General features: G+C 39.6%; 3 protein-coding genes across 5 annotated transcripts in view; 2 read left to right on the top strand and 1 right to left on the bottom strand.

Annotated features, from left to right (window-relative positions):
* Positions 1 to 1,546, bottom strand: part of BLTP3B (bridge-like lipid transfer protein family member 3B) — a 43,779-nt gene extending 42,233 nt beyond the window's left edge. For all 3 annotated transcript variants that reach the window (XM_063133701.1, XM_063133702.1, XM_063133704.1), the window contains exon 1: positions 1,296 to 1,546. In XM_063133701.1, the coding sequence (XP_062989771.1) occupies positions 1,296 to 1,339 (44 nt within the window). In that variant the 5' untranslated portion in view covers positions 1,340 to 1,546. The remainder of the gene's footprint in view (positions 1 to 1,295) is intronic.
* A 5,692-nt stretch (positions 1,547 to 7,238) lies between these two features.
* On the top strand, positions 7,239 to 19,896 carry ACTR6 (actin related protein 6). Its single transcript, XM_063133737.1, has 11 exons — positions 7,239 to 7,374; positions 10,728 to 10,845; positions 11,527 to 11,595; positions 13,033 to 13,156; positions 13,290 to 13,425; positions 13,516 to 13,572; positions 14,352 to 14,450; positions 15,855 to 15,933; positions 17,547 to 17,718; positions 18,802 to 18,940; positions 19,135 to 19,896. The coding sequence occupies exons 1-11, from the start codon at positions 7,307 to 7,309 to the stop codon at positions 19,262 to 19,264; spliced, it is 1,191 nt and encodes a 396-aa protein (XP_062989807.1). The 5' UTR covers positions 7,239 to 7,306; the 3' UTR covers positions 19,265 to 19,896.
* Positions 19,897 to 22,877: 2,981 nt separating this feature from the next.
* The window catches only part of SCYL2 (SCY1 like pseudokinase 2), a 31,930-nt gene continuing 27,335 nt past the window's right edge, over positions 22,878 to 27,472 (top strand). The window contains exons 1-2 of the mRNA XM_063133730.1: positions 22,878 to 23,067; positions 27,149 to 27,353. Coding sequence (XP_062989800.1) covers positions 27,177 to 27,353 — 177 coding nt within the window. The 5' untranslated portion in view covers positions 22,878 to 23,067; positions 27,149 to 27,176. The remainder of the gene's footprint in view (positions 23,068 to 27,148; positions 27,354 to 27,472) is intronic.

Raw genomic sequence — 27,472 nt, 5'->3', positions numbered from 1 at the left:
AATGCTTCTGTTTTTTTAAAGTAATTATATGTGTTAACACTCTGATAATGTCACAGCAGTTTTTAAAGAAGCTGAAATATGTAGCTGTGCACTCAGAAACATTACATATTTTAATATGACAGTAGAATAGATTAGCACAGAACCATTGCCCTTGAATGTGAAATATTTAGATCCCAGAAGATGTTTTCAAATGTTATTGCCGACTTACAGTTCAAATTCCTGTCCCAATATATCTAGGAAGCAGAAGCCAAAGTGCCTCATTCAGGCATGTTCGTCAAAAAAGTGATCATTGGCTACTCTCACGCCAATCTTTGAGATGCTTACCGAAGGCACATCCCTCAGTAAAACCACCATTCATTTAAATTTCATAGTCAAGCTCAAAGATTTTAAAAGGCTGTTATTCATTTGGCCAGTAGCCACAGCATAGCCCCCTCTCCCGTTCCTATTTGGATATGGGGAGGGGGGGAGCGACGGAGGGGGCGTCATGCCAGCTCAGAGTCCTGGGCAGACAGCTCGCTTGCCTGGCATGCTATGCAACTTGCCAAGCTTTTTTTCTCTCCTGGATTTGTCATCCCCACACAAATCTGGCGTCTCCAGACCTGTCTGCAACAGATAATGTGCATGGTGACATCAGCTAAGCTGCCGCTCGCTCCTCCCACAGACAACGTGTCAAGCACAATTTACAATCCACCCACTCCCGTCTTTGGTTCTTGCTTGTGCGCTTCCTTACACACACACAAACACACACACCACTCAGGGTTCAGTTGCTATGCCGTTGCTATACGGTAATACGGCGCACCGGGTGAGTGGGGTCAGGGTCCAAGCTTTGCCTTGTCCTCTTCTACGGGTACGAAGAGAGAGGGAAGAGGAAAGGTTTCATTTTCCTCCAGGCATTCTAGCTTGCGGCAAAAAAGCACTAAGGGGGTGAGGTAGGGGGCGGGCGCCCCAGAATTGTTTTCCTCTTTCTTGCGCTAACGCGAGTGACCCCCTTCCGTTTTAGGCGCGCGCGTGCCCTCTGTACGCGCGCGCGAACACACACACACACACACACACACGCAGAAACAAAAGCAGGAATAAATTTCCTGATAGCCCAACGTTTCACAAAACCTACGAAGCGACCCGCAAGCAGCTTTCTCAGAAGCTTTCCATCACTTGCCTGTTGCCTCATGACTGAAGGAAACGGATGCGCTACACAACGGCGCAGACTCGTCCTCCTTCCCTTAACAAGTCACCTTCCCAATCCCAGAGAACCCCAAAGCGCCCAGAAAAGCGCTCCGCCGCCCCACTTGGCTGACCTGGAAAGATGCTTCAGGATCTGCTTTTTGATAATGCCCGCCATGGCCCACGGGTCCCAGCTCGCCGCCCAGCGCTTCAGGGAAAGCAAGAGAAACTGGGTGCTCGACTCATCACTGCGCCGGGACTAGGGAGTGGAGCCACCGCCACCGCCTCCGCTCACCCTCTCGGGCCCCGCCGCCATCTTGATTGCAGTAGAGCCAGCTGACAGGCTTGAACTGTGCTGGGCGGGGAGAAGGGCGGCACCAGGCAAAGAAGCATCGCCCGCCTATGTCTTCGGCAGTGGCTCGCTGGGAATCCCGCCGCTGCATGCAGGCGATGCCACCTTTTACCTCTGATGAAACACTAGGTGCAGTGCAACCCTTACACGTCAACTCAAAGTAAGTCCCCCTGAGTTCAACGGGTCTTACTCTCTAGTAAGCGAGTACAGCATTGCAGCCTTTAACCAGGACGGCAATTTACCCCCAGAAGAGAGGCGATGGGAGATGCTCACCTGGAAGCCTCGCCCTCTGCTTCCCAAAGTCCACCCCCTAGTCTTGGATGCATCTGCTTACCAAGTGTTTAAGGAGTTTGTATTATCCACTCTGCACATCATAATGTCCCTTAAATAGCAAACATGGGTGGTTGAGTGCCTTATTGGTTTAAAAGCAAAGCAGGACAACCCAAGAATATGGATTCCCTCAGTATGCAGAAGTATACACATTTTTAATGTACAAGAAAAATAATGCTTTAAAACAAAAAGAGAGTCTGACAAGAACCTGTGATTTTCTGGGGTGCTTCCATACTGACAGCTCTTAGTGCTACCAAGCAAAAGGCATTGCACGTTTATTCTTTATTGACCTCATTAAAAGATTTTTGTGGTAAGAAAAAAAGACGGAAGTGGGAACACACTGTCTGGAAATCCACCTCCACCCTACCCCAATTCTGTGAATAAGAAACACTAGAAGACTGGTCTGGAGATATCCCAGGATGGGCCCATTCAGAAGACGCCTTATACCATGGCTTTAACCTTGGTAAATAAGATTTTTTGCTTTATTCACCGTGGTTAAAGCCATGGTTTAAGGTGTCTTCTGAACACAACCTGGCTTTCTGGCTTAACCACCTTGGTTAAAGCCATGGTTTAAGGTGTCTTCTGAACAGGGCCGATGTATGGAATGATGAGATGACATTTGAGGATCACTATTGTGAAAAGAGAATAAATGAGAGAAATTGTGTTATTTGTATTACATTTATAATTTTGCAGCTGGAGTTGGCAGAGCATGTGGTAGTACTCTTGTTTAAAGTAGCATCAGTCCCAAAATAACAGCTGCCCCCTTCTGCTGCAAAAATCCAGATGTATCCCCTGCCCCCTAGATACCAACTTATATCCTGTTTACAATTACTTGAGAATAAGTTACACTGACTTGGAACTTGCTTCTTCTAAATAAATATGCACAACTTTAGGCTGTATGCCAGCAAATTCTAAAAGCCTTGAGATAAAATCACTTTGCATATCTAGTCAGAAACCATTCTTGCAACAGTATTCAATGTACTTTAATCATTGCTTAAATGCTGGGTTGTTGCACTCAAGTTTAAAACTGTTAAAGCCTTCCAATTAACTTTTTAACCATGGCTTAGATCCAAAGAACTACTTTATGCCCACCCAAGGATTTGGGTATGACCAGTGGGATTTTTAAAAAAAACTTCCTTCTCGTTTAAACAATAAACTTCTCCACCATATCAAAAATTCCATTTTGGAAAAACTTACTTTACATCCACCCAAGACCTTCTTTTCAAAAAGCAGTTTACCATGGAACACAGGTGTGTTAGAGAAATACAAGGCCAGATATCCCTTGGCATGGACAGCCAGATGCAAAGTTACATTTGGGTGGAGTTTTATTGTTGCTTTTTTAAAAGCGATCAGTTTTGAAATTATTATTTTACCTTTCAAGGGCCCTATCAAATCATGTGAATTTCATATCATTCTAACCGGACACCTAAAACATGTGAAGTGGAAAAGGAACTGCTGATAGCTTAACAGTTAAACTTTAACTGACCTTCAAGAATTACAGAACATTTATCCTATTTAAGAAAGGATTAGTGATGTTGTCATTAAGATACAAGCACTGAGCACATCAACAGCATTGGTTTAACCCCAGATTGCCTTATGTTCTAGTTCCATTCTTAGTTTATACAAACTCATCTGACATTTTCTATAAATAAAAAATCTTGAATTTCAAAATTTAAAGATCACTTTTACATATGCTATTCTACTGCATACAATATTTTATTTGGATTTAAGGTTTTCAAGTTCTTGTGGAATTTAAACCCAACAGCCCATTACTTATAGGTAAAATAATGGAAATAAATAAAATGATTACTAGTAGAACTAAATAAATCATGAAAAGATTAAGGGACACTTCCAGTTAAAAATAACCTGATCAAAGTTAATCAAACCTTTTGTTAGATTTGATTTTTCTCTGTGAACTGTGTTCATGGGTAACCAACTGGTTAATATTAAATATTTCAAAGAACATTGGGCATCCAAATAATCACTGAAGCCATAATTATTAAGAAATTTCCCCAAGACTTTCAGACATAAAAAAATACAATTATATTTCTCTCACACAAGCCTTCAGTAGTAGCCTATCCTCACTAAAGTAAAACAGCTATTTATCAGCAACCAACAAAAAACAACCACCAAGTGACAACTTTGATTCCATATCTACTCTATATTATTACGGTATTACAGGAACCAATAACTGTGATACTATTGGGATACTATTAACAAGGGCTGAGATGATCCTCTGAGACTTTTCTCTGACTGTTCCTTCCATCTAAAATGATGGTTACCAAGGTTAGGGCTTTTTCTACAGGAGTATTCAATAATGGAACACCCATACACTCTCTCTCTAGGGAGGCTCACTTGATACCTACTCAGATGCTTTTGTGGTACTAGATGAAGATTATATTTATTTACTTAGGCTCTTTTAGATCTTTTTTTTGGACAGGCTTTTCACACCGAATGAGTTCATTTGAGTGTCTGAATGGTGTAGCAAGACTTTCTCAAGGGTAGTGGAACTTCTTCAAGTGTGGGTGGGCGGGCGGGGGGAGCAGAATTTGGTAGCAAAATGTTTTGGGCTAGTGGGAGAACCCAAGACCCTGGTGTTAAATTAGCTGATGTTAAATTAGGATACCAAAAGCCAGGAAGATTGTATTACCAATAACTGATGTTGGTTACAGTAAATACCTTCTATAGATTTCAACTCTATATAGAATAAGTACATTGCATTTCATGGCTATTTGGCCCCACTGTTTATACTTTCTCACCTATCTACCTTATCTAGAGAGCATCTGACTAAGTAGGCTGTAGTCCACAAAAACCTTCTGTTACAGTAATGCTAGTCTTTAAAGCTGCCACAGGAGCCCTTCTCCGTGAGCCCCTGCCAAAGGAAGTGAGGCAGGTGGCTACTAGAAGGAGGGCTTTCTCCGCTGTGGCACCCCGGCTCTGGAATGAGCTCCCCAGAGAGGTCCGCCTGGCGCCTACACTGTACTCCTTTCGTCGCCAGCTGAAGACCTTTTTATTCTCTCAGTATTTTAACAACTAATTTTAACTTACACTTAAATTTTACTGTTTTAATTCTGTATTTTAATCTTATATCAATTTTGCTGCGTGTTTTATCCTGGTTGTGCGTTTTATACTGTATTTTGTATTTGTGTTTTTAGATTGTTGGTTGTTTTATTACGTTCTTGAACTGCCCAGAGAGCTTCAGCTATTGGGCGGTATAAAAATGTAATAAATAAATAAATACTTGTTTTTACCAAATACATTCAGGTATACAAGTAAATTTCTTATATTTTCAACTGTGAAGATTTTTTTTTCAGTATATCAGTTGCTTAAACAAAAAAACAGCCATCGTATAGATTAGCTAATTCCAGTATACTGCTGTTCTATCATAAAACATATAGTGCAGCAAGAAAGAAGAAAGCAGCCTCATGAGCATACAACTCATACTTTGGACACCATTACAATATTTACATAAACTCTCAAGCAGCAAAATTATAAAGCAGCTAGGCATGATTCTATTTTAGCTGCAGGGAAAAGAAGAGCCTGCATTGCTAAAGAAAGCTGCAGACGTGCCCGAAACAACTGAACCGAGTACAGCACCGCTCTGCAGTTGAAGATTTATTAACCACACCACACACCCAAGTGGATTAGAAGACGGTGCATTTAAAGCGAGGTGGGCGGAGTCTGGGCTGCGTCCACAGAAAACCCTTTTATAAACATATGGTGACAAAGCATTGCTGCAACCTGTCAGAGACGAAAGAAACTGAAATCGGATTTCCTGGTCATTTTTTACTTCACAGTTTTCTCTCATTAGAGTGGTAAAAGTGATAGATACTCATTGATTACGCTGACATTTGGGGGACCTTATCATTGCAGATTTGGCAGCAGCGTAGCCCCCAACAACTCTCATACCTGCAAAGACTTCATGCACTTTCAAAATCGTAATGTAGGAGAGGACGAAGGGGAATATGCTTTGCTTTTTCTTTGTTTTTTTAAATGCTCTGGAAATGCTTTCTTCACTAGCAGGGAAGATATTGCTATATTGCAGTTGATCGTAAGGAGGGGGTGGGGCAGAGCAATATTATATTATCCCTATATTGCGGGAGGCTGACAGAATGTCACAGGCAGTACCTGCACATTATAAAAATGCAAAAAGATAATAGAACGATTACATAAGATATACAGATATCGCAAGTGAACTACTTTCACTAATGTCTTTCAGTATAATCCAATGCATCTTTACTCAGAAGTAAGTCCCATTGAATTCCGTGGGGCTTATTCCAGGTAACCTAAATCACCTGAAGCCATAATTATTTTGTAAACAGTAGAGCGAAAGCCAACGGATCCCTGATCCTTATGAAGGACTTCGCCTTGTTGCCTGCATAGAAACAGGTGGATGACGTAATCTTTTCTTTCACCCATAAAACTAGTAAAGTAGGACGCTATCCCTAGATGGGTGTTTTTCAGCTTCTGATAGGAGAAGCCATTATATGCATATCATTACAAATATCTATATTATAATAAGCCATTTTAAATGCTCCAAGGGTGGAAGTGAGAGCTGCCCAGTGAAGAAATACATTTTACGTTGCTAATTGGACAGCAGCGTGTCCACCCGAAACAAACGGTACCAGCAAAAGAGAAGCGTTTCTGCTCTACCTCAGTTCTTATTTCGAGTGAAACATTTAATCATTTGAGTTTCTAAACGCAACAAGAAGTAGTCCTGCCTGCGTATGCAAATTCCAATGCGGGTGGAAGCCATTATCTCCCTACTGGAGGCTGGGTGGGGTAGAGGTCAGATCTCCAGTATTAGTACATCTTTATTACGGACTGGGAGTCAAGTTGGGGTTGAAGGAGTTGCACTCAACAAGCATGCAATGTAGCCCAGCTGAGGCTGGATTGAATTTCAAGCCAAAAAGTCCCCCGTCCAACAAAACACGCTCAAATTACAGCAATCTGTTTAATTTCCCTGCTAGCCCAAACACAGCGCTCAATTGCACTCAGAAGCCTCATGCTCCATTGACTTGCATAGAACCACGTCGTGCTTTTAAATATCTAAGAGCTCTTCCCAAAAATATTTCCACACAAAATAAGACCCGAATTAGAGCAAAAATTCCCGAATTGCTGCTGCCTTCTGTTTTTAGTCAAACGCGCTAGTATTCAACTACAGCTACGCTCCAATCCTCGATTCTTTGATTTCAATGGATAAATTCTAACTTCCGCCTCGGGAGGAAAAAAAATCTATTGAAACAGGAAATGCTCTAACTCTAAGCTTACACCCGAGCCGTCGGCGAAGTCCTCCACTATCCCATCATGCAACGGGATTAAGCCGTATTTACCAAAGAGGCGGCGGCGAAGAGGTGCTGTACTCGGTGGTGATTCTAGAGTTCCCAGTCGTTTGCTTAAACTGAGATGCTGTGCTTTCTCACAGATGGGGCGGAGTAGAAAGATCAAGGAAGGAGGAGAAAGATGGCGACCCTCGTGTTGGATAACGGCGCTTACAATGCCAAGATCGGCTATAGTCATGCTCATGTTAGGTAAGAAACCTCTTTCGTTTTGAGTCAGCTGTAGGGACAACTGAGGTCTCTGGGTACAGCTTAATAAATTATTTTGGAATAGCAATCGATGTACCTCTGATAGCTCTAAATCAGTAAATGATAAGGAGTGTGCAAAAACTGCACATCTCCGAACAATAAACTGTCCAGTGATAAAGTGGTTATTTTATTTCTCTCTCTCGCAGTGTTATACTGTGTAAACGAAGTCTAACCAAAGAATATATTAATATATTTAATTTAAGAAAGCCTGTGAATGAATATGCAAAATTCTAAGAGATGTAGGTTACAACTCCGCCCCCCGCCAAGCAGAAGTGAATGGTATTTATTTCCTTTCCACAGAAGGGAAACGCAAATGAAAATATTTCAAGTACTTCAGCCTAATTTATTTCTTGAACCACCAGTCTGTATTGACAGTGGTGTACATCTGGATATATTATTTTGATGCAGAATTTAACAATAATAAGTATTTGTGGCACTCCACATACTATGTGTGATCACATACATTATATTTAAACTCAAGCTCTTCATTTAGCCTTCCTGTGTATTGGCTGCTGCAACCCTATGTATGGTTGCTTGAGAGTAAACCCCTTTGAACCTGCTGTGACTTTCTTCTGCATAAAATGCAAAGGATTGGGCTGCAAGTCTCAGGGGAGGTTGCAAATAGTGAACTGGGAATCTGCTTCTTCAGCCTTGTAAGATCCGTTGATCATTTCTGATTGTTGCAAAACCCAGAACTACTGATCTACTCAAGTTTTACTTGTATTCTACATTATTATTTATTTTAATTCTTTGGCAACTACCTGAAAAGTTCTTGGTCTCTTTACTTTTCATACCATGGATCCTGATTATTTTACTAGTTGATGGGCCACAGTACTGTTACTGTATGTAATTTTTCCTCAAAAAAGGAAACTCAAGGTCAGCCCTGCCAGGGAGCAGAATGAATTCACCAGCTTCAGGCAGCACCATGATGGGCACAAATTGGTGTCTGAATGATGCAGCAAAACTTTTTAAAGTGTTGGCACTAGCAGAGGGGGACACCATTTGGGTTCCACTTTAGGCATTAAAATGTCTTCCTAGAGTACAATTTGTTGCTTTCAGCCTTTTGATTATGTCTTTGAACTAATAGAACAATTCTTCTGGAGACTGTTTTAGTATTGATAGTGCATTCTTTTTTGTATTGCAAAAATGGGGAGCACTTATAAAAATGTTACATGTAAGTCTGAAATAAAACAAAATTAGGACAGAATAAAACGTTCAAGCTGCATTTGTAAAACTATGAAAAATACAAAAACACTGCATTATTTTAAATTGTTGTTGCATTTTCTAGGACTGAACAGCAGAATTCTATTAGCTATATGTCACAGAAGGGCCTTGTTCAGAATATCAAAGGCTGGCAAAGCAGCTGGATTTTCATGTTGGAGAACTCACACAGTACCCCAGTTTTATATTAAATTTATGCTGGCTGTTAATGAGAAGTAGGGTACTGCTGGCCAGTTCTGTCCTACTTTCCAGGCATAGATTGCCACTGTGACACTGTGTTGCTACAACTAAAAATGTTAAAATAATGTTCGAATTAGCCATTTAGTTCTATTGCCCTCAAGATAACAAAGAGTCTTGTGGCACAAATTCGTTCTGGCATAAGCCTTCGTGGATTTTAGCTCACTTCATCAGATGCATGGAATGTTAATATTCCATCTGATATATACCGCTCTGAAATTTTTCAATGGGGAGCGGTATTTATTTATTTATTTATAATATATACTGCTCCCCATTGAAAAATTTTGGAGCGGTGTACAAGGTAAAATGAAAATAAAACCAGAATAAAAACAGTTAAAACAAAATTTAGAAGAAGCAATAACAGTAATTCAAGGCTGCATGTTAGAGAAAGGCTTCTTGGGATAAAGATGTTTTCAGGAGGCGCCGAAAGGAGTACAAGGTTGGCGCCTGCCTGACCTCCAGAGGCAGGGAGTTCCACAGGAGGGGCGCCACCACGCTGAAGGCTCTTCCCCTGGTGGATTCCAAACAGAGGGTGGATCTATGTGGAACCACCAGGAGCAGGCCCTCGGATGACCTCAGTTTCCGGGCAGGTTGGTAAGGGAGAAGGCGCTCTCTCAGGTATCCTGGTCCCAAGTTGTTTAGGGCTTTGTACACAAGTACAAGAACCTTAAACCTGGCCTGGTAGCAAATAGGCAGCCAGTGCAGTTCCCTCAGCAGAGGAGTTACATGCTGGAAAGGGGCAGCTCCAGACAACAACCGAGCTGCAGCATTCTGCACTAGCTCCAGCTTCCGGAGCAGCTTCAAGGACAGCCCCACATAGAGCGCGTTGCAGTAATCCAATCTTGGGGTTACCAATGCCTGTACCACCGTGGTCAAGCTATCCCTGTCCAGGATTGGCTGTAGTTGGCAAACCAACCGAAGATGGTAAAAGGCACTCCGAGCTGTGGCAGCTACTTGAGCCTCCAATGACAGAAATGGGTCTAAGAGTACCCCCAAACTACGAACCTGTTCTTTCAGAGGCAGTGCAACCCCATCCAGAACAGGCAATGAGCCTGTCTCCCGGACTCGGGAACCACTCACCCACAGGGCTTCCGTCTTGCCAGGATTCAGTCTCAGTTTATTGGCCCTCATCCAGCCCATTACTGAGTCTAGGCACTGGTCCAGGACCTGCACAGCCTCACCTGATTCAGTTGTCACAGGGAGATAGAGCAGCGTGTCATCAGCGTATTGATGGCATTTAGCTCCAAATCCCCTAATGACCGCTCCCAACGGCTTCATATAGATGTTAAATAACATTGGGGACAAGATGGTGCCCTGTGGCTCTCCATAGCTCAATTGCCAAGAGGCCGAGGACTGATCACCCAATGCTACTCTCTGAAAACGACCCCGTAGGTAGGACCGGAACCACTGTAAAACAGTGCCTCCGATGCCCATCCCACAGAGTCGATCCAGGAGGATACCATGGTCGATGGTATCAAAAGCCGCCGAGAGATCGAGCAGGATTAACAGGGTATATAAATATATAAATAAATATTTATAATAAATGTTTATAAATATTTATAAGTATATAAATATTCTAAATAAATAAATAATAAATATTTTATGAAGTCTACAGTAGTCCATAAAAACCTACACCAGGATAAATTTGGTAGTCTTTAAGCTGTCAAGACTTTTAAGCTACAATCCTATACCCATCTACTTGAGAGTAAGCCACATTGAATGAAATGGGACTTGCTTCTAAGTAGACATGAACAGAATTGCACTGTTAATGTTTTGTTTAAAATAGCAACCTGTTAAGACACATATTTAGGAAGCAGCTGTTTTTTCCCTCCATACAGTGTTATTCCAAACTGTCAGTTTCGATCAAAGACTGCTCGTTTGAAAACATTTACAGCTAACCAACTGGATGAAATTAAAGATCCATCTGGACTTTTTTATATTCTTCCTTTCCAGAAGGTAACTTAATTTTGTGGGATATCTCTTTACACAGATTGTAGGTTAAGATTAAGTAAGGTTTGTGTTTGAATAGACATGATTTTAAAGAATGCTAGAATTAAGAATATTCAATAAAATGCATGAAATAAATTAAACTCTTCTAACAGTAAAAATGTAGTTGTAAAGAAACTGAAAAGATTCCATAATGCAATCTAAAGAGAGAATGTATTTCTTAATATTTGATTTTAAACAAATTTCATGGATCCAAATATTACTGAAATCTATGGGAAAGGTGCACCAATTCAGTGCTGCAATATGTACACACCATTCTTTATTTTTAATTTTTTTAAAGAGTGCAATCCTATACAGGTTTAGACAGAAAAAGTCCTACAAACCCCATCATTCTCCAGCCAGCCATTGCCCATGCTGGCTGAGGAATACTAGTAGTTGCAAGTCTTTATTCTGTCTAAAGAGGTATAGGATTGCACTCTTATTTGAATGAGTGAAATACTGCCGTATATGATATAATGCTCTCTTGTGTGTCATCTGCCCTATTCACTTGAATGGAGGGAAACACCTCAAAGAGATTCCAGTTTGGTTACTGTTGGTAATGTGTTGAACAAAGACTGAAGGATAGTGTAAAACTATACAAATATCCAATAGTCAAACCGATAACTTTATATTGTTCTTCTTAAATAACAGGGCTACTTGGTAAACTGGGATGTTCAGAGACAAGTGTGGGACTACCTTTTTGGAAAAGAAATGTATCAGGTAATTAAATCACTTTTCTATATCTTGAATAGCAGAAGAACTACTTCAGATACTTTTAGACCATAGTATTCAGCCCACTTGCAGGAAATCAGCATAAGATTTTAATTACTGGAAAGAAACTTATGAATCATCTTTAAATTAAACTGTGAATGCTTTGATTTCAACAAACCAAGGCATGCACTGTTTCAATTAAGCTTTGATTTCGGTTTCTACAAATATGTGCTTGTTCATTGTGAGTGTTCTAAGTATTAAAAATGAAGTATCAGCAGATAAAATTGTACACATCTGTTTGTGGGATCTGGAGATTTGCAGAATTTGCATTTCAACATCAACACTTCTCATGGCTTTTCTGGGTCACTGCCTTCTAGCATGCACTGTGGTGCATATCATCAAGTTTACATTAATTTATGTTGGTTTTAAACTGTTATTGTAAGACACTATTTGAAAGATAGTCTATACATTTAAGTAATAAATGTATCTTGTTTGGCATACCCGCCCAGGGCCTGTTGAGGCCACTGGTTATTATGAGAGGATGTAGAAGGCTGCAGAAAGTGGCTATACGGACCACTCATGGTATATATGCTTATTATTGCAGCCTGTGGGGAGTTATTGCAGGATACTTGGCTGAACTGCAAGTAAAGCTACTTTCACATGTCAGCAACTGTTTTCCTGTCTTTGATGTGCAACGGAGGCAGTAAGCTAAATAAATAATATGGAATATTATTAGCATAATTCTATACCTGTCTACTCAAAAGTAAGTCCCATTGGTTTTACTCTAGGATAAGTGAGTATAATATTGCAGCCTGAATCACTTAATCCATTAATCACTTGCCCAGTCACTAGAGTTACCTCCATAAAAACATGTAGGTTGTACAAGTGTAATAAAATCTACAGTTTTCAAGTAGGTGTACATTCTAGCAGTATTGAAATAATATAATCTAGTAAGCATAAGATGTAAGTTAGGATACATCCCCAGTTCAAAGATTAAATCCAACATTGCTCTAGCAGAAGTTCAGTAGTGTGATGGGACTTTCTCCCTCTCTTCTTTCTTCTGCAGACCTCTGCACTACTTGAAAATCTGCTCTGGAGGGTTTCCGTGCCCCGAGAGTAGATTTTGAGGGCATATCCCCATCCCAGTTTTGCTGACAGAACTGCTTCCATCAGCAGAAAGACATATTTGGACTGAACCCCAAATTTCATTTTAGCCTTGGATAGCCTTAAGCAAACCATTCAGATATCAGTCTCCCATATGCAATAGTGGAATAATCCTGGCTTTCTTAAAAGGGTATTATACAGATTACTGAGATCATGTATCTGAAGTGCTTTGAAATGTGCCACATATGTAGCTATTATTATAAGTATCTGTGTTAATTCATTTTATATAAATGTTTGTTTTTAAAACATTGCTTCCAAATCATGAAATCTTTTCCTATACAGGTAGACTTTGTTGATACCAATATCATAATCACAGAACCTTATTTTAACTTCAGTTCAATACAAGAATCCATGAATGAAATATTATTTGAAGAATATCAATTCCAAGCCGTTCTCAGAGTAAATGGTGAGCATTAAGTCCTCATTGTTTATTTTTTGGGGGGAAATATGTTTTTGCAACTGGCATTGGTATGACACGTCTCATGTTTATCACCTGTAAATAAATATAACTGACATGATGCCATGGTATTGTATTTCAGCTGGGGCTCTCAGTGCCCATAGATACTTCCGGGACAACCCATCAGAACTATGTTGTATCATTGTGGACAGTGGATATTCTTTCACACACATTGTGCCTTACTGTAGAAGTAAAAAGAAGAAAGAAGCAATAATAAGGTAAAAGTTGATCTTTTATAATAAAAAAGGATGGGGGTAATCATGTTTTTAAAATATATGAAGATTTAGGATGATTTTTCCTATCCTCAGGATTAACGTTGGAGGAAAACTCTTAACCAATCATTTAAAGGAGATGATCTCTTACAGGTAAAGCACTAATTTAAAGTTATTTTAATCTTACCCTGATTTTATTGTGATAAAAATATTATTTTGTTGAGTTTATAGGGCAAGAGGCAGGTTTCGGTAAATCCACTTCCCACTCTCACCATGGTGAGAATGGCTCTACCCATTGGCAAGTGTGCCATACTGGCAAGTGTGATGTGCAGTCAGGCTTTTTCCCAAATGTAAAACTGCACAACCCAGCAGAGACTGATAGTTAGCCTGAAGCGAGGCCCTGCTGCTCGCCCTGGAGCCATTTTCTACCCCTGACAATGCTTTAAGTTGCAGATATCACACTATTACAAACCCTTGACATTTACTTAAAAATCCAGTCTTGTAATACCAAATAGCTTCTAAATACCGACATTACTAAAAAAAAAAGCTGATAGCAAAAGTGAAACGTCAGAACTTAGTAATTCCCATGCTTTAAACAAGGATAACCTGTGCTTGTAAGGTTATGTTAAGACCTTGTTCTACTATAAGTTGTAAACCGGCTGCGTTGCTGTACTGTCCCTAATCACAAGTCTAACCAAGCAATGCAATGTTAGGAACGTTAATTTCTCTTCCAAGTATTGTTTGGTTTAGTAAGTAGCATACCTAACTTTTTGTAGAGGACTAAAAGTTTAAATGGGTTTTTCCATAATTAATCTAGTACGGAACTATAACATATATGCTTAAGTGAATCTTCATTTAACACTCATAATAGACCGGCCATAAGAATGAGATAAAGTTAAACCTAATGTTATTTTCTTTTGTGTATTTTGTAGACAACTCCATGTTATGGATGAGACCCATGTAATTAATCAGGTGAAAGAAGATGTATGCTATGTTTCACAAGATTTTTTTAAAGATATGGAGACAGCCAAGTACGTTATTTTATAAGGCTAAGTACAGTTTATAGTTATTGTCTAATACCTGCAGAGCTTACTATGTAGAGCCTGGTCTTGGAAAAAAATCATTAATTATAATATGCCTTTGCTGAGTGTGAGTATCTCCTGTACAGGGTTTAAATAATATAAGCTTGGGTTCATCAATGCCTAGCCCTGGGACAGATCTACTAATTAGTATATGGATTAATGTATGGATTGCTCCCCCCCTTCTGCTCCTACTAGATAAAAAAAAAAAAAAAATTGGGGTAACACACCCAAATTTTCAAAAATTCTTTGGGGAAAAAGTATTTTTTTTCTTCCCCCACTCCTCCTTCCCCCCTCCTTTTCTTTTTTTGCATGATCATATCTCTCGTCACCACAACGAGACCCTACATATCTGGAAATTAGTATCAGTGATGTGGGGTGGGAAAGTTTTCCATTTCATATGTTTATTGGTAACAATGAATGGGTGCCAATCGCAAATTCAATATAAGTTTGGCAATTTCAAAGTTGTAATTAAAGTTTTTCAGATGATTATCTCTAGCAAGTAAATGAGGGACTACATGTGTCATTAAATACATATATTTCTCCATGTAAAATGGAACAAGTAGTGATAACCAAACTGAAGATACCCCAACAACATTAGTGGAAGAAAGCTAAACTCTGATGAAATAGATGAGTAGTTGTAAGCATGCCATACACAGTTCTTTTTGGTTGCTAAACGTAATTAGTGTGTCAACACTTTTTAGTACCTTTGTTATTCCTGAAATTTAAACAATACAAGGAAGTGCATACTGTTGTCTTTAATTTTTTATTAATATTCTAATAAGACTTTGTATGTAATATAAAATTTAAATCACATTAAGGAAGCCATTCTATACACACACACCCGAGAACATCAAGGGGGACATAGGATTGTTTGGTTTATGGGCTCCGAGATTGGTAACAAGGCTCCTACCTCAGAGCCCAGAAACAGCGCACCCCTCCTCATAGTCAGCGAGGTTCTCTCTGCGCCAGCTATGACTCCGTGCTCGGATAGTAACTTACTGAATCATCTGTAATTGTTCTGTGCTGTTATTCAAAGGATTCTCAGGCTCTGTTTAAGGTTCAGTATCTGTATGCACTGCACAATCTACACTGATATATAAATTATGACATGCGTGAGTCTGGAAGACAGGACATCCTATGCATGAAGGTCGGGATACCTTGTGCAACTTTTTCCTTCTCTAGTAATTAGTCTCATTTTGGGAGGCCTGTTTCACACTTTTGAGAAAGTTGGATCTATAGTCCTATTTAAGGCAATTTACTTAATACTTACTTGCAGTGAGATACACTGTTATGAGAAGTTTTGAGAAATCGTTAATTTTATGATGTATTCTGAATTCCAACAATCTGTTCCAGATTGAAAGGGGAAGAAAATACAGCACTGCTGGACTACGTTTTACCAGACTTCAGCACAATCAAAAAAGGGTTTTGTAAGGTAATTGTGTAAAAATATCATCTTCACTTCCTCACTGTCTCGGTCTGTCAAGCAAGCAAGTGGTAGCAATGATGAGAAAGAGGAGGAGCAGTAGCAGGTGGTGGCAATGGTGATGAGAAGGTAGAGTCACTGAGGAAGGGATGCACTGAGGGTGTCTTGCCCAAGGACCTTCAAAACTCTGCAACTGACCCTGGTTTCATATTACATTTGAATACTAATTGTTGTGTATAAAATCGCAATTAGCAAGTGAAATGTTCATTACTAGCCCAAGGAGCAGGTTAAATGTAAAAGGTTCTACTTAGTTGGACAAAGATGTGGACTGAATTGCCATTCTGAATGGATAGATCTATCCTCTTAAAGTACAATGTTATGCCTATCTACTCAGAAGTAAATCCCATTGAGTTCCAGGTATGTATAGGATTGCAACTTCACTCTTCAATCCTAACATGTTGGCCAGAATTAGTAACTCAGTACATGCTGTTCCAAGATAACGAGATGAAATTGTATGGAAGAGATTCATGTAGAGTTGCTGACATGGTTTTTAGTTCTCTGGAGTACAGCCGTTTTGTGCATGCTAACTTTTGGCAAGAGTCTATAAAGCACGAAGCCTTTATTTTAAAGGTGGGGCATCTATGGTTTTCCAGATGTTGAACTCCAATTCCCATCACCCCATTCAACATGGACAAAGATGGAGGATGATGGGAGTTGGAATCCAGTAACATCTGGAGGGACAGAGGTTCTCCAGCACCAACATAAAGATTAGTTTTATATTTGACTTACTCTGTATCCATAGTGCTTGTGTGCCAGTGGATGGAAAAAGTGTTTTGGAATATTTTGTCTGACTTGGAACCGTGTAGAGCGAGGCATTGTGGAGGCTAGGAGGTGTCCCAGGAGGTCGCCTGTGCCGTGCGCAATCTCCCAGGAGTCCTCTCAGCTTCCTATCCTCTGTTTAGCCAGCGCTAAGAGAGGGTAAGCAGCTGCTCTGGAGGAGAGATTTCCTGGGAGATCACCTGTGACACCAGCAATCCCCTGGGACACCCCTCCAGTCTCCACAGTGCCTGACTCTGAGGAAGAACCCATCAGAGCCAGGCATTTTATAGCAGATAGCAGTGAGAGGAGGAGCTGATATTAGTGTCAGGAGCAGTGGCAGCGAAAGCAGGGGGGAGGGGCCTAGGCCTTAGGCAGCACCGTACCCAAAGGTATCCAGAAGTGTGGCACAAGCCCTGTCTGGTATTTTACTTTAGAACCTAAATATTTACCTGGCTCCAAAGAGATGCTTTAAACACACCCATGAGCTTGGGGATGTTCACTAGAATTTTAAACAGGAAATTCCCTGTCAGAGCACATGCTACTTTTGAAAGTGCTGTTGCCAGAGTCCTCAGTTTCAAAGGTGTTTTATCTTGTGGCATGGTTGGGTACTGTTCATGAAACACAAGCCCAAAGTTCCCTTAAGCATGCTGAACTAATTGTGCAGTTCGTTGGATCCCAGCTACTATACGGGAAGACATATGGTGTGGTATATAGAATCATACAAACACAGCAACTGAATGATGTGTAAGTGATGAAAGATGGAGTTATCATATGTGTTTATAATTCATATCTGTTTGATTTAGCCAAGGGAAGAAATGGTGTTAAGTGGAAAATACAAAACTGGTGAACAAATACTTCGTCTTACAAATGAGCGATTTGCCGTTCCAGAGATACTCTTCCATCCTTCAGATATTGGCATTCAAGAAATGGGAATTCCTGAAGCCATTGTTGATTCAATTCAGAACTTGCCAGAAGGTAGTTTTATTAGAAACGATGTCTTGTACCCAAAAATCTAACTCTGGAACATGTTGCATAGTGAGACTTTGTTTTGCTTCATTGTCTATAACTGTCTATTTTAATATTTATATTTGGACTCATTATTTCACAGCGATAGCATCACAGATGTAAAACTTATGTTGTAGATTAAAAACCTTTATAACCCACCATAACATTTTTCTTCTCTAAACTGCTTCTTACATTCAAGAACTCCAATTCTGACTCTTCCAGTAACAAGTCTAATAAAACCCTTAAAACAAAACTTGCAGATATGGAATGGAATGATATATGCATCATAAGGAAAAGTTCTGCTATCCCTTGACATATCACTGTTATAAAATTGCCATAGTTGCCTGTCCAATATCCAGACTGCTGAATTAAGGCAGTTTAAATGCATCAGAAATTGTGTGGGAACCACACCTTTACTTAAAACAACTCACTTTTAAAATTGAAAGCAGATAATTTCTTTTCTTCTAATATTTCAGTATGTGGCTAGGGATCATGTTGTCTCCATTATAAGTGCATACATTCCAGTCTAAGAACACAATCCTAACTCTGCTCAGATGGCTGTCCAAAGGGGATTAGGATGGGCTGGAAGTACCCCTCTGCTGCAGAAGAACTATGCCACTACAGGAGGCATGTCTGCTGGGCAAGCCCATGTTATGCCCACACAAAGCTTCTGGGGCATAGATCTTTTGGATGTGCTCCACTCAGTGGCACCCCCCAAAACAAGGCATGTTTGGACCCAAGGCTCCTTTGGTGTCCATAGAGGCCCTAGGCTCACACCCATCAATGATACCAGCATTGAGTTGCTGTTGTTAATCCTCCCCATTGCTTCCAATGTTGTTGGGTTGTTTTTTTAAAGAGATCCACCTGGTTCCTTTATGGGACCCACCCACCCCAATATTCCCTGGCTTGCATGAGCTGGCAAGCTTGGAAGTGGGAAATAGTTGGCCACTTCACTCTCTCCTCCCCATCCTTAGGATTTTTTTGCCCCTTCATATAAAAATGAAGCAACTTACTGCAGAATATTAAATTGTCTCTACATGGTCTTCTCCACAGAAATGCAGCCTCATTTCTTCAAGAATATTGTTTTAACTGGGGGAAATACTCACTTCCCTGGCTTCAGGGATCGTGTTTATTCTGAAGTTCGATGTCTCACTCCAACAGACTATGATGTTTCTGTTGTTCTGCCAGAGAAGTAAGTAGTCTTTCTCTTACAGATATGGCTTCTCAATTGTCAAATATTGTTCTCTATATTTCGATATCCCATTTTCTAATAGCAGTTTAGGTGGTATCCACTCTGTTCCTATTTGATATTGTAAGTTAGTATTAAACTACTTGAACCAACTGTGTTTTTACAATTTAAACAAGATTATTTTTCTTTACTTTCAGCCCTATTACATATTCCTGGGAAGGTGGAAAGCTTATTTCTGAAAATGATGACTTTGAAGATATGGTAGTAACAAGAGAAGACTATGAAGAAAATGGGCATAGTATATGTGAAGAAAAATTTGATATTTAAATGGATCACTTGGATATAACATTATGTTGTATATATTGATAATTGAACTAGCAAGTTTTCTTAAGCTGGAACCACGTTCTAAAATTCCTAGAACTCAAACTGTACTATGAATTGAAGTACTGTATGTAATACTGTTCTTATTTTTATATATGAGTAGTTTGTTTTTTCCTTCATATTCCTGACCACTCAAATCCACTTAAAAGATAAAACCTGAATACAAGGAGGATAACTAAAAATATATCCATAAAACTGTCTCTTAAATTAATGTGAGAATATTCTGTATCAAATTGAAATCACACATTTGATACTAAATCCAACTTTATTTGGACTTATTATTCTGGAATATAGAGAGATAGTTACATAGCGACTGGACATAGGAAATCTAGATAATCGCTGAAAAGACTGGGCTCTGCTTTCTTCAAATCCAGAATTTAAGCAGGGGCACTTTCTGTTTGCTCTGATGGAAGTGGGAAAGGGGCAGCTGCAGATACCAAAGTCTAACTAACAGTGCTATAAAGGCCTTTATTAGAGAAACAGACCAAAATTTGACTATGCCTGATGTGATTTGGGTAATCTACTGGGCATCTGTGTATTATAAAGAAAATTATAATAAATGGCAATTTTTCACTCACCTATTGTATATCTGGAATGTGGCAAGGATGTAAATGTATGATTGACAACCTATTCCACTGAGTGTGGCCAGAGAAAAGCATTTAGCCACTCACATTATGTTCATCTGACCATGTGCATGTGTACACCTATGCACTTCTTTCCCAAATCCTTAACGTTAGGTAGGAATAAAACTCTTTCCTTCCTCAACAGCAACTTGTTCAAGACTATAGTGCTATATAGGTGGTTTAGTAGATGGGATGAGGAGATAATCTTAATCTCCCATGATGCTTGCCTTCTGTGATGAGATCAGAGCAAAAACACGAGCAGGGCTAAATGAATAGAATCTGAAGGAAAGAGGTTTATCATCTAGTGTGGAAGGATGTCCTAATTTGATATCTCTTACAGGTCTGTATTTCATCATACTGCAAGTTATATAACAGAAAAGGAATGTGATGAAGTACCATGTGACAAAGTAGAAAACAATGAAATTTAGCAAGTCTATATCAATTTTAGTAGCAGAAACAGATGGAAAAAAATGAAATTAGACAAATATTTCACACACAGGGCACTGATTGGAACAAATTCCGTTTAAAGATTTATTTAAGAGATGCTTGTAGCCAATTCATAATGGGAAAATGAAAGACTTTTATGAAGTACTGCACAAGAAACTTAATGTGTACCCCAGGGTTTGACATCTCATCCCCACTACAACAATCTTCCTTCTGAAGAACATAAAAAGAGCCCTGCTGAGTTACACCTAAAGTCCATCCAGTCCTGTGCCCCACAAATGCTTTCGCGTTTCCTCAGGGAAAGTACTGTAGTCAGATCATTTTGATTTAGCTTTTCTGTTTCTTCCAGTATCCTCTTGGAAATGGGGCAACCAGAAGTATGCATAATATTCAAACTGCAGCTGTACAACAGATTTATATAACAGCATTGCAGTATTGTGGCCTCTTCCATTACTTAAGAAACCATAAATCCTTTTTGGAGCAACATCCAAATCACTGCTAAGTAGGGTTGTTGTTTTTTGAAGACAACAAAGAGCTGTGCTAGTTTCACATGTGAAATATTTGTACTTCAAAACTCATTTTTCTTGTAATACAAAAATTCAAAGCAGGTAATGGTAAAAATTTGTTTATTTATTGCATTTTTATACTGCCCATCAGTCAAAGCTCTCTGGTGAATAAATGGCAATTAAAAGTAAAATATAGCTGCAACTATAAAGCAGAAAATTTGGGGTGGGGGGGTCACCCAACATTGCAGCAGAAAAAAAACGCCTATGTAGATGGTGAAACAAATTTTTATGGGAAACATCCTTACCCAATGTTAATTATTGTGCCTGGGATGGAGGCATAAATGAATAGGCTGCTCAAAAGAACTTTTTCTTTAGAAGTAAAATATATTGCAACAGTATATTGGTCCTCTTATAAGAAGCTTACTCAGTCCTCCCATATTCTTTCAATACTCCACCAGCACAAAGTAGAGTTTTGTTGTGTTAATTAAAAATGCACACTCAAGAATACCCAACAAGGATTAGTTACTTCTGAATTACCATTATCGTATTGAACTGATGGCCAGCTAGTAAAAGGGTGGATTTCCTCAATAATTTCAATACATGCTTATGGGAAGAATGAGGCTACAATTCCACATTAATGAATAGTATTCGTCTATCACACTTGTAACCCATAGTTCTTCCAAGAGTTCGGGTATATGATGTTATATGTCAAGCAATCTTAAGCTTGTTTACTCAGAAGTAAAGTGCAAAGAGTTCAGTGAGGCATGCTATGTTTGAGTTAGATTGTAGTCTTATGTATACATACTTGTGAATAATTGCTTCTGAGCCTCGTAAAATTTGGAGTAATTTTCAAACTTCGCTATCTCACTTGTTTACCATAGGAAGCTGCCTTATCCTGAGTCAGACCACTGGTCTATATAGTCCAGTACTGTTGATACTGGCTCACAGTGGCTCTCCATGGTTTCAGGCAAGCAATTTTCCTCCAAGAGATGTCAGTGTTTGAACCTGTGATCTTCTGCTTGCGAAGCATATGCTTCTATTGAGCTACAGCTCCTCCTATAAAAACCACTCACCAGATCATTTAGAAAGAAATCAACAAATGGTATCTAGCAGATGGTGCAGTGTTTACAAGGGTGAGCGAACTTTCTAAATTCTTGACTCAACAGGAACTAAAGAAGGCATTTATGGAATTACACTTTTAGACTACAACTTTTGCATATTTGAATGCAAGGTATATGAATGTTCCCACATTTCAACACCTTTGCATATGTGGGGCTCCACAAATAGAGGATATTATTCAGTGTGTGTGAGAGAATACATGAACACTATATGCCCGTATGAGAAAAACATTTCTTGCAACTTTGCTGGGAGGAATGTCTGATAGAACTTTAGTTAAACAGGTATGTAAACTACTTCTAGATAGAGATTCTTATGTAACTAATCAAGTAGCCTTATTCCCAGTGGCTGCTAAAATGATTGGAGAAACGGTCCTAAAAAGGATTGCTGTAGATTGTGCACACGATGAACTTTCAGTGGCTTGTTCAACGTTTTCCTTTCTGCAACTCAATTTTATTGTTACTGCAAAATTGTGAGAACCTATAGTTACGTATATGCAATAAAATCGACTAATTGATTGTAAGAACAATCAGTATATTCCTCCTAGCGTCTCCCATAACTGTAGCCAAAGCCTCTACTATCTTGACATAGAGCGCCTCAAACACACCGGTATGTTTAGCATTGGAAGAGAGGCACGGGCTCAAAAAGCTCCTGGGAGCAGAGAGACAAGAGACCCTTCAATCAAAAGTCTTCTGCTGAGAAGAACTCAAAGGCAAGGAAAGCACAGCGCTCACTCCCGGGGCCGGGAGGAGCCCTCGCCTACAGCCTCCTCAAGAGTCTCACTGGCGTCAAACTTGCCGCCTTCGCTGAAACCGCCATTGGCGGCGCAAGGGGGTGGGCGGGGCTTCCTCTGGCACGACTTCCGGCCCCAGCTCTTGTGTCCTGTTTTCTCTCCCAGTGACAGCAACGGCGGCGGAAGCGAGAGAGAAGGAAGGAAGGAGTAGAACTGGTCAGGTTAGGTTGGGGGTGTGCTGAGGTGGCCGTCATGGCGTAGCTGAGCCGGGGTCGACACCGGTCAACGACGCCCGGCGGTGGGGCTGCCCCTTTTCTTCAGGTGGAGGTGAGCCCGGTGGGTCGGGGCTCTCGCTGGAGGTGGGGAGTGGCCTCGAGACCCTGAAGCGGGGAAGGGCCCGTTCCCTCCCTGAGAACGCAGGCAGGGCCTGCTCGGTGTAGCGTCCCGGTGCAGACCGGGACAGGGGAGGAGAGGCTTGGGAGAGGTAGTTCCCGAATTGCTGTCAGTGGGGTTGGGGGAAGGGGAAGTAGGGGCTGGGCTTCCTGCGATGAACCAGTCACAGTAGCCCTGAAGTCCTCTTCCAGCTAAGACGGAAGGGGATGTTTTAGGTTTAGAATCTCGTACCCCTTCGTAGATGTTGCTGCGCTTATTCACACGGAGAGATGGAGAGCTTGTTGCAGTTCAAGTTTCAGCTGTCAGCAGATCAAAGGCGTTTAAAAAGATGTAAACAATCTTGATTTTGGGTGACGAATCAGATAATAACTCCAATACAAACGTTGTTGAGGTTATTTAATGCTTAACTGAGGCAGATTTTATTTCGGAAACATGTTTGTTAGGCTGTATCTAAATAAGCACACACGTGGCTTATGTTTTGCTAACAGAAGCTGCAATATCAAATGGTTTCCCCCCCTCCGCTTTCCCACTTATTGAAGCATCTGACAAAATTCTTGCTAGTGTTGTCAAATCTCTTCTATGGCAAATACGTTGTTTTAAAGGAATGGCCTTTAGATTACTGTTCTATAGACAATAGCGTCTCTGCTTCATATACCATGAGTCTTGAGTATTCCTATCTGAAATTTTCTTCTGAATAGCCATAGACCACTATATAGAGGTCTCCTGTGAGACCTCTAAGTGATTGGAAGTTCTCAAATGGAAATATATTTCTTTCAAAGCAGCAACTGTGGAAAGCTGCTTATGCTACAGGCCCAAATGAACTTACTAAGAATTTCTATTAAAAGCAGTTGGACTTGAAATCTATGTAACAATGCTTAGGAGCAGCAGTTATCAGCGGGCTATGTTTTCTTGATTGACATGGGCTCCTTACTGTACCCTTTTACCTGGGGAACAGCCCCATTTAATAGATTGCATTGTTACTAGTGTAAAAAATAGGCTAGAATAACTTTCATAGTTATTAAATGGTTTTAAATTTTGTATACTTTTTTTTTTAATGTCCACTGTTTTTAACTTTTGTAAACCGCCCAGAGAGCTTCGGCTATGGGGCGGTATATAAATTTAATAAATAAATAGTGGCACATAGTATAAATAGGTGAATAGAAAACTAGTACTCACTGAATCAAGGTCATTGTGAAGTGAATTTGGTGTGTATGTGTGTGTGTGCATGCATGCAAGGTGGGATACTTAGCCATGCCCCTCAATGTTTTGGGCAAATAAGTAGACTACTGTGGACTATCCAATCCTTATGAATCCTGAAGTGTAAGTACTAGATTATTTTTATAACATTTTTTTGGGAAGTAGTATGTCTTAAACAGTAAGGTTCCCCACTCCTGAAAGTATCTTGGCCTACTGGAAAAGTCATTCAGGAACTGAACCTTAATGGTGGTTGGTGTTAAAGCTGATGGTGGGTGAAGTTTACCGGATTGCATAGTTTTTCCTCTTTCTGTGCCACCACCCTACTCTATTTTTCGCTCATGTATATACATACATTCACAAAATGGAAGAGGAAGCGATTTTGAGAGATACAGTCCAGAGAGAGAGAGAGAGAGAGAAAGAGTGGACCCGCAGCTTAGGGCTACATGCTTAGGGCTACATGAAACAGCCCTCAGACCACAAGTTTTCAAGTCCAGCTTAAATGATACATAGATGCCAGTTTTGCCTTCCTTATCCTTAGCTGACAGCCAAACTTTTTTGATAGTCTTTTAAACATGTTGCTTTATAATCTATACTGTGTGTGTGCTTATATAATGTAATCAGTGTTGTACCATTTCAAATGTCTAATTGTTCACTGCCCTCTTGTATTTGAATTACTTTAAGGCTAATGTTGCTAAGCAAAGTAAAGTAGCTTTGCTTTGTATCCTGAAGCCAGCACACAGGGTTCACTTTAGTGATAATGTGAGTGAATCAGATATTAATTAGTGCATATGTACTTCAGTGACAGAAAGTTCTGAATGGTGGCAAGATTTTCTGAACGTACATGGAGGGAGATAGAGGTGTGTGAGAGAGTGTTCTTATCATGGGTGATAAATATGTGAAATCACCGATATAAAACCAACTTTGTTTTATTTCATTTAATTTTTAAAAAAAACCAAAACCAAAGATAGCTATAGTAGGCCATGGGGAAAAAAACACCCACAGCTGGGCAAACATAGTTCTTAACAAGAATGCTGGAAAAGATTATGATTTTCTAATCAGTATTGTCATTCTTCCTTTTGAATTATAACAACGTGTATCCAAATCCAGCTCCTGAAGAAGAATTGTATATCCGAAACATTGAGCTTTTTAAGATTCATCGTTAAAGATACATGCTTTTCATAGCACCAGAGTACGTCTCCCCTCTTTTTATTAGAGGGAATGGTACCCTCAAAATGCAAAGTCTCTCTTTTTTGTCAGAAGTGTTGTAGGAAGAGCCTGTTATGAAGTGGTCTTTAAGGAAAGCAAAGTTGATAAAGCAAGGATCAAGACCTTTTTATTATTATTAATCTACCTATATATTTTAGAAGAATGTCACAAATAAAATTAGTTACCCCCCCAAACCTTAATTTCTCTAAGCTAAGTGATATACACTTATATAAAAGCAAAGCTGAAGATACTTAGCTTCCAGACTCATATCTTGCAACTATGCTTCAGCTTTTCAACTTCCTTCTTCAACTTTTCTCAGAAGTAAATTATATGAATATCTTTTCATGACCTGAGTATTGTTTCTAGAGCCCTCTTTTGAGGTACTTAGCATTATTCATTTCTGCCTGTCAGAACAGTTTTCCAGAAATCAAGATGAATGCATGAAATGGCAGATGGATGTAAATTTTTAAAATGTGGATTTTAAAATTTGGATTTCATAAGTATTCTGTTCAGCAGTAAACAGCTCTGTCCAACTGTACTCCATTACACCCAAATCAAAGGATGAAAATGTTGGATTTAGTTACTGGTTTGCATTCAGTAATTGATTGAAAATATGGTTTAGATCCAGAACTAGCTTCTGCTGGTGGTAGCATCCAGTGGAGTTACACTCAAAATGCTACTGCTGGCAGAAGGGGGATGGTTTTTGCTGATTTCCCTCTTCAGCCCTCAGGGCCACCTCCCCCACTTATCCCAGGAAGTCCCCCAATCTGTCAAAACAGATTTTCCAGGGCATAGGGGGCTGCAGAGAGAGGGCAGTTCAATGAAAATCACTTCCTCATTTCTGCCACCAGTAAGATTCTTCCTTCTGATCAAACATTCTGTGCAGATAGTAGGATTTGTTCTGATCATGGGAGACAAAGTTTGGGTCCAACCCTGGTTATATAAGCAGTCTCAAAATGTTTGGGCATAATTTTTAATTTGTTCATCAGTCATCTGTTTTATTAAAGGCAAAGCTAATAGACTACAAAATGTTACATAGCCCGTCCTAAAAGAGTTTTGTAATTCATTTTTTAAATGAACTCATTCTAAATATTAGTTTAGGTAATTTGTCAAACATGGGTAAGAAATTAGTTCTTGAACTTGCCACCTCTCACAATCAAGGGGATGTTTATTCTAATGGTCAAGTGAATTTTAGCAAACTCTCTGAGATGGACTTTTAACTGGTAATTTAATCTAGACCTCTTAGTCATGTGGGTGATCTCATGTGTCCCTTTTTTTTGGATACAGTTCTTTCTTCACTTGTTTAAACAGCTGATATCTTTAACATTTAAATTGTAGGGGAAAGTGTTAATTGCATCAAGAGTTATTAGAAGTAAAACCTAGATTTTCATCTCTCATACTGACAGCTTGAAACAAGGATAAAAATGATTTTAAACTGCTGCTGTTTCCTATTATTTAGGAGTGCATATTTCAATTTAAATAAGCATTGAGATTGAATGCCTGCTGGAAAGCATAGGGTTAATTTTATTAAGTAAATAATGTAAATATTTTGTGTTTGTGTTTTGCTTAGCAAAATTTCTAAAATTGATTTTGAGACTTCTTTTCTTTGTAGGCAAACATACTAGAGTACAGTCATAACAATGGAGTCCATGCTAAACAAATTGAAGAGCACTGTTACAAAAGTGACTGCAGATGTCACTAGTGCAGTCATGGGAAATCCAGTTACCAGAGAATTTGATGTTGGGCGTCATATTGCTAGTGGTGGCAATGGGCTTGCATGGAAAATTTTTAATGGCACTAAAAAGTCAACAAAGCAGGTAAGGTTTTAAGAGGGGAATACATATTGCTTCTAACATAATCACAGTATTTCAAGAATATGTTGCTTAACAATGGTAGAATAAGAAAAACTAATTTGTGCAACATATCTATCATATTC

Source organism: Elgaria multicarinata, chromosome 9 (assembly GCF_023053635.1).
Source record: "Elgaria multicarinata webbii isolate HBS135686 ecotype San Diego chromosome 9, rElgMul1.1.pri, whole genome shotgun sequence".
NCBI lineage: Eukaryota > Metazoa > Chordata > Lepidosauria > Squamata > Anguidae > Elgaria > Elgaria multicarinata.
Note: the sequence above shows the minus strand (reverse complement) of the source record. Positions and strands in the feature narration are given on the sequence as shown.

Excerpts from the sequence above, each read along its gene's own strand:
- ACTR6 (XM_063133737.1), top strand. The coding sequence starts at position 7,307 with ATGGCGACCCTCGTGTTGGATAACGGCGCTTACAATGCCAAGATCGGC. Across the intron at positions 7,375-10,727 it reads TATAGTCATGCTCATGTTAG|TGTTATTCCAAACTGTCAGT; the intron begins GTAAGAAACCTC and ends CCCTCCATACAG. Across the intron at positions 17,719-18,801 it reads AATTCAGAACTTGCCAGAAG|AAATGCAGCCTCATTTCTTC; the intron begins GTAGTTTTATTA and ends TCTTCTCCACAG.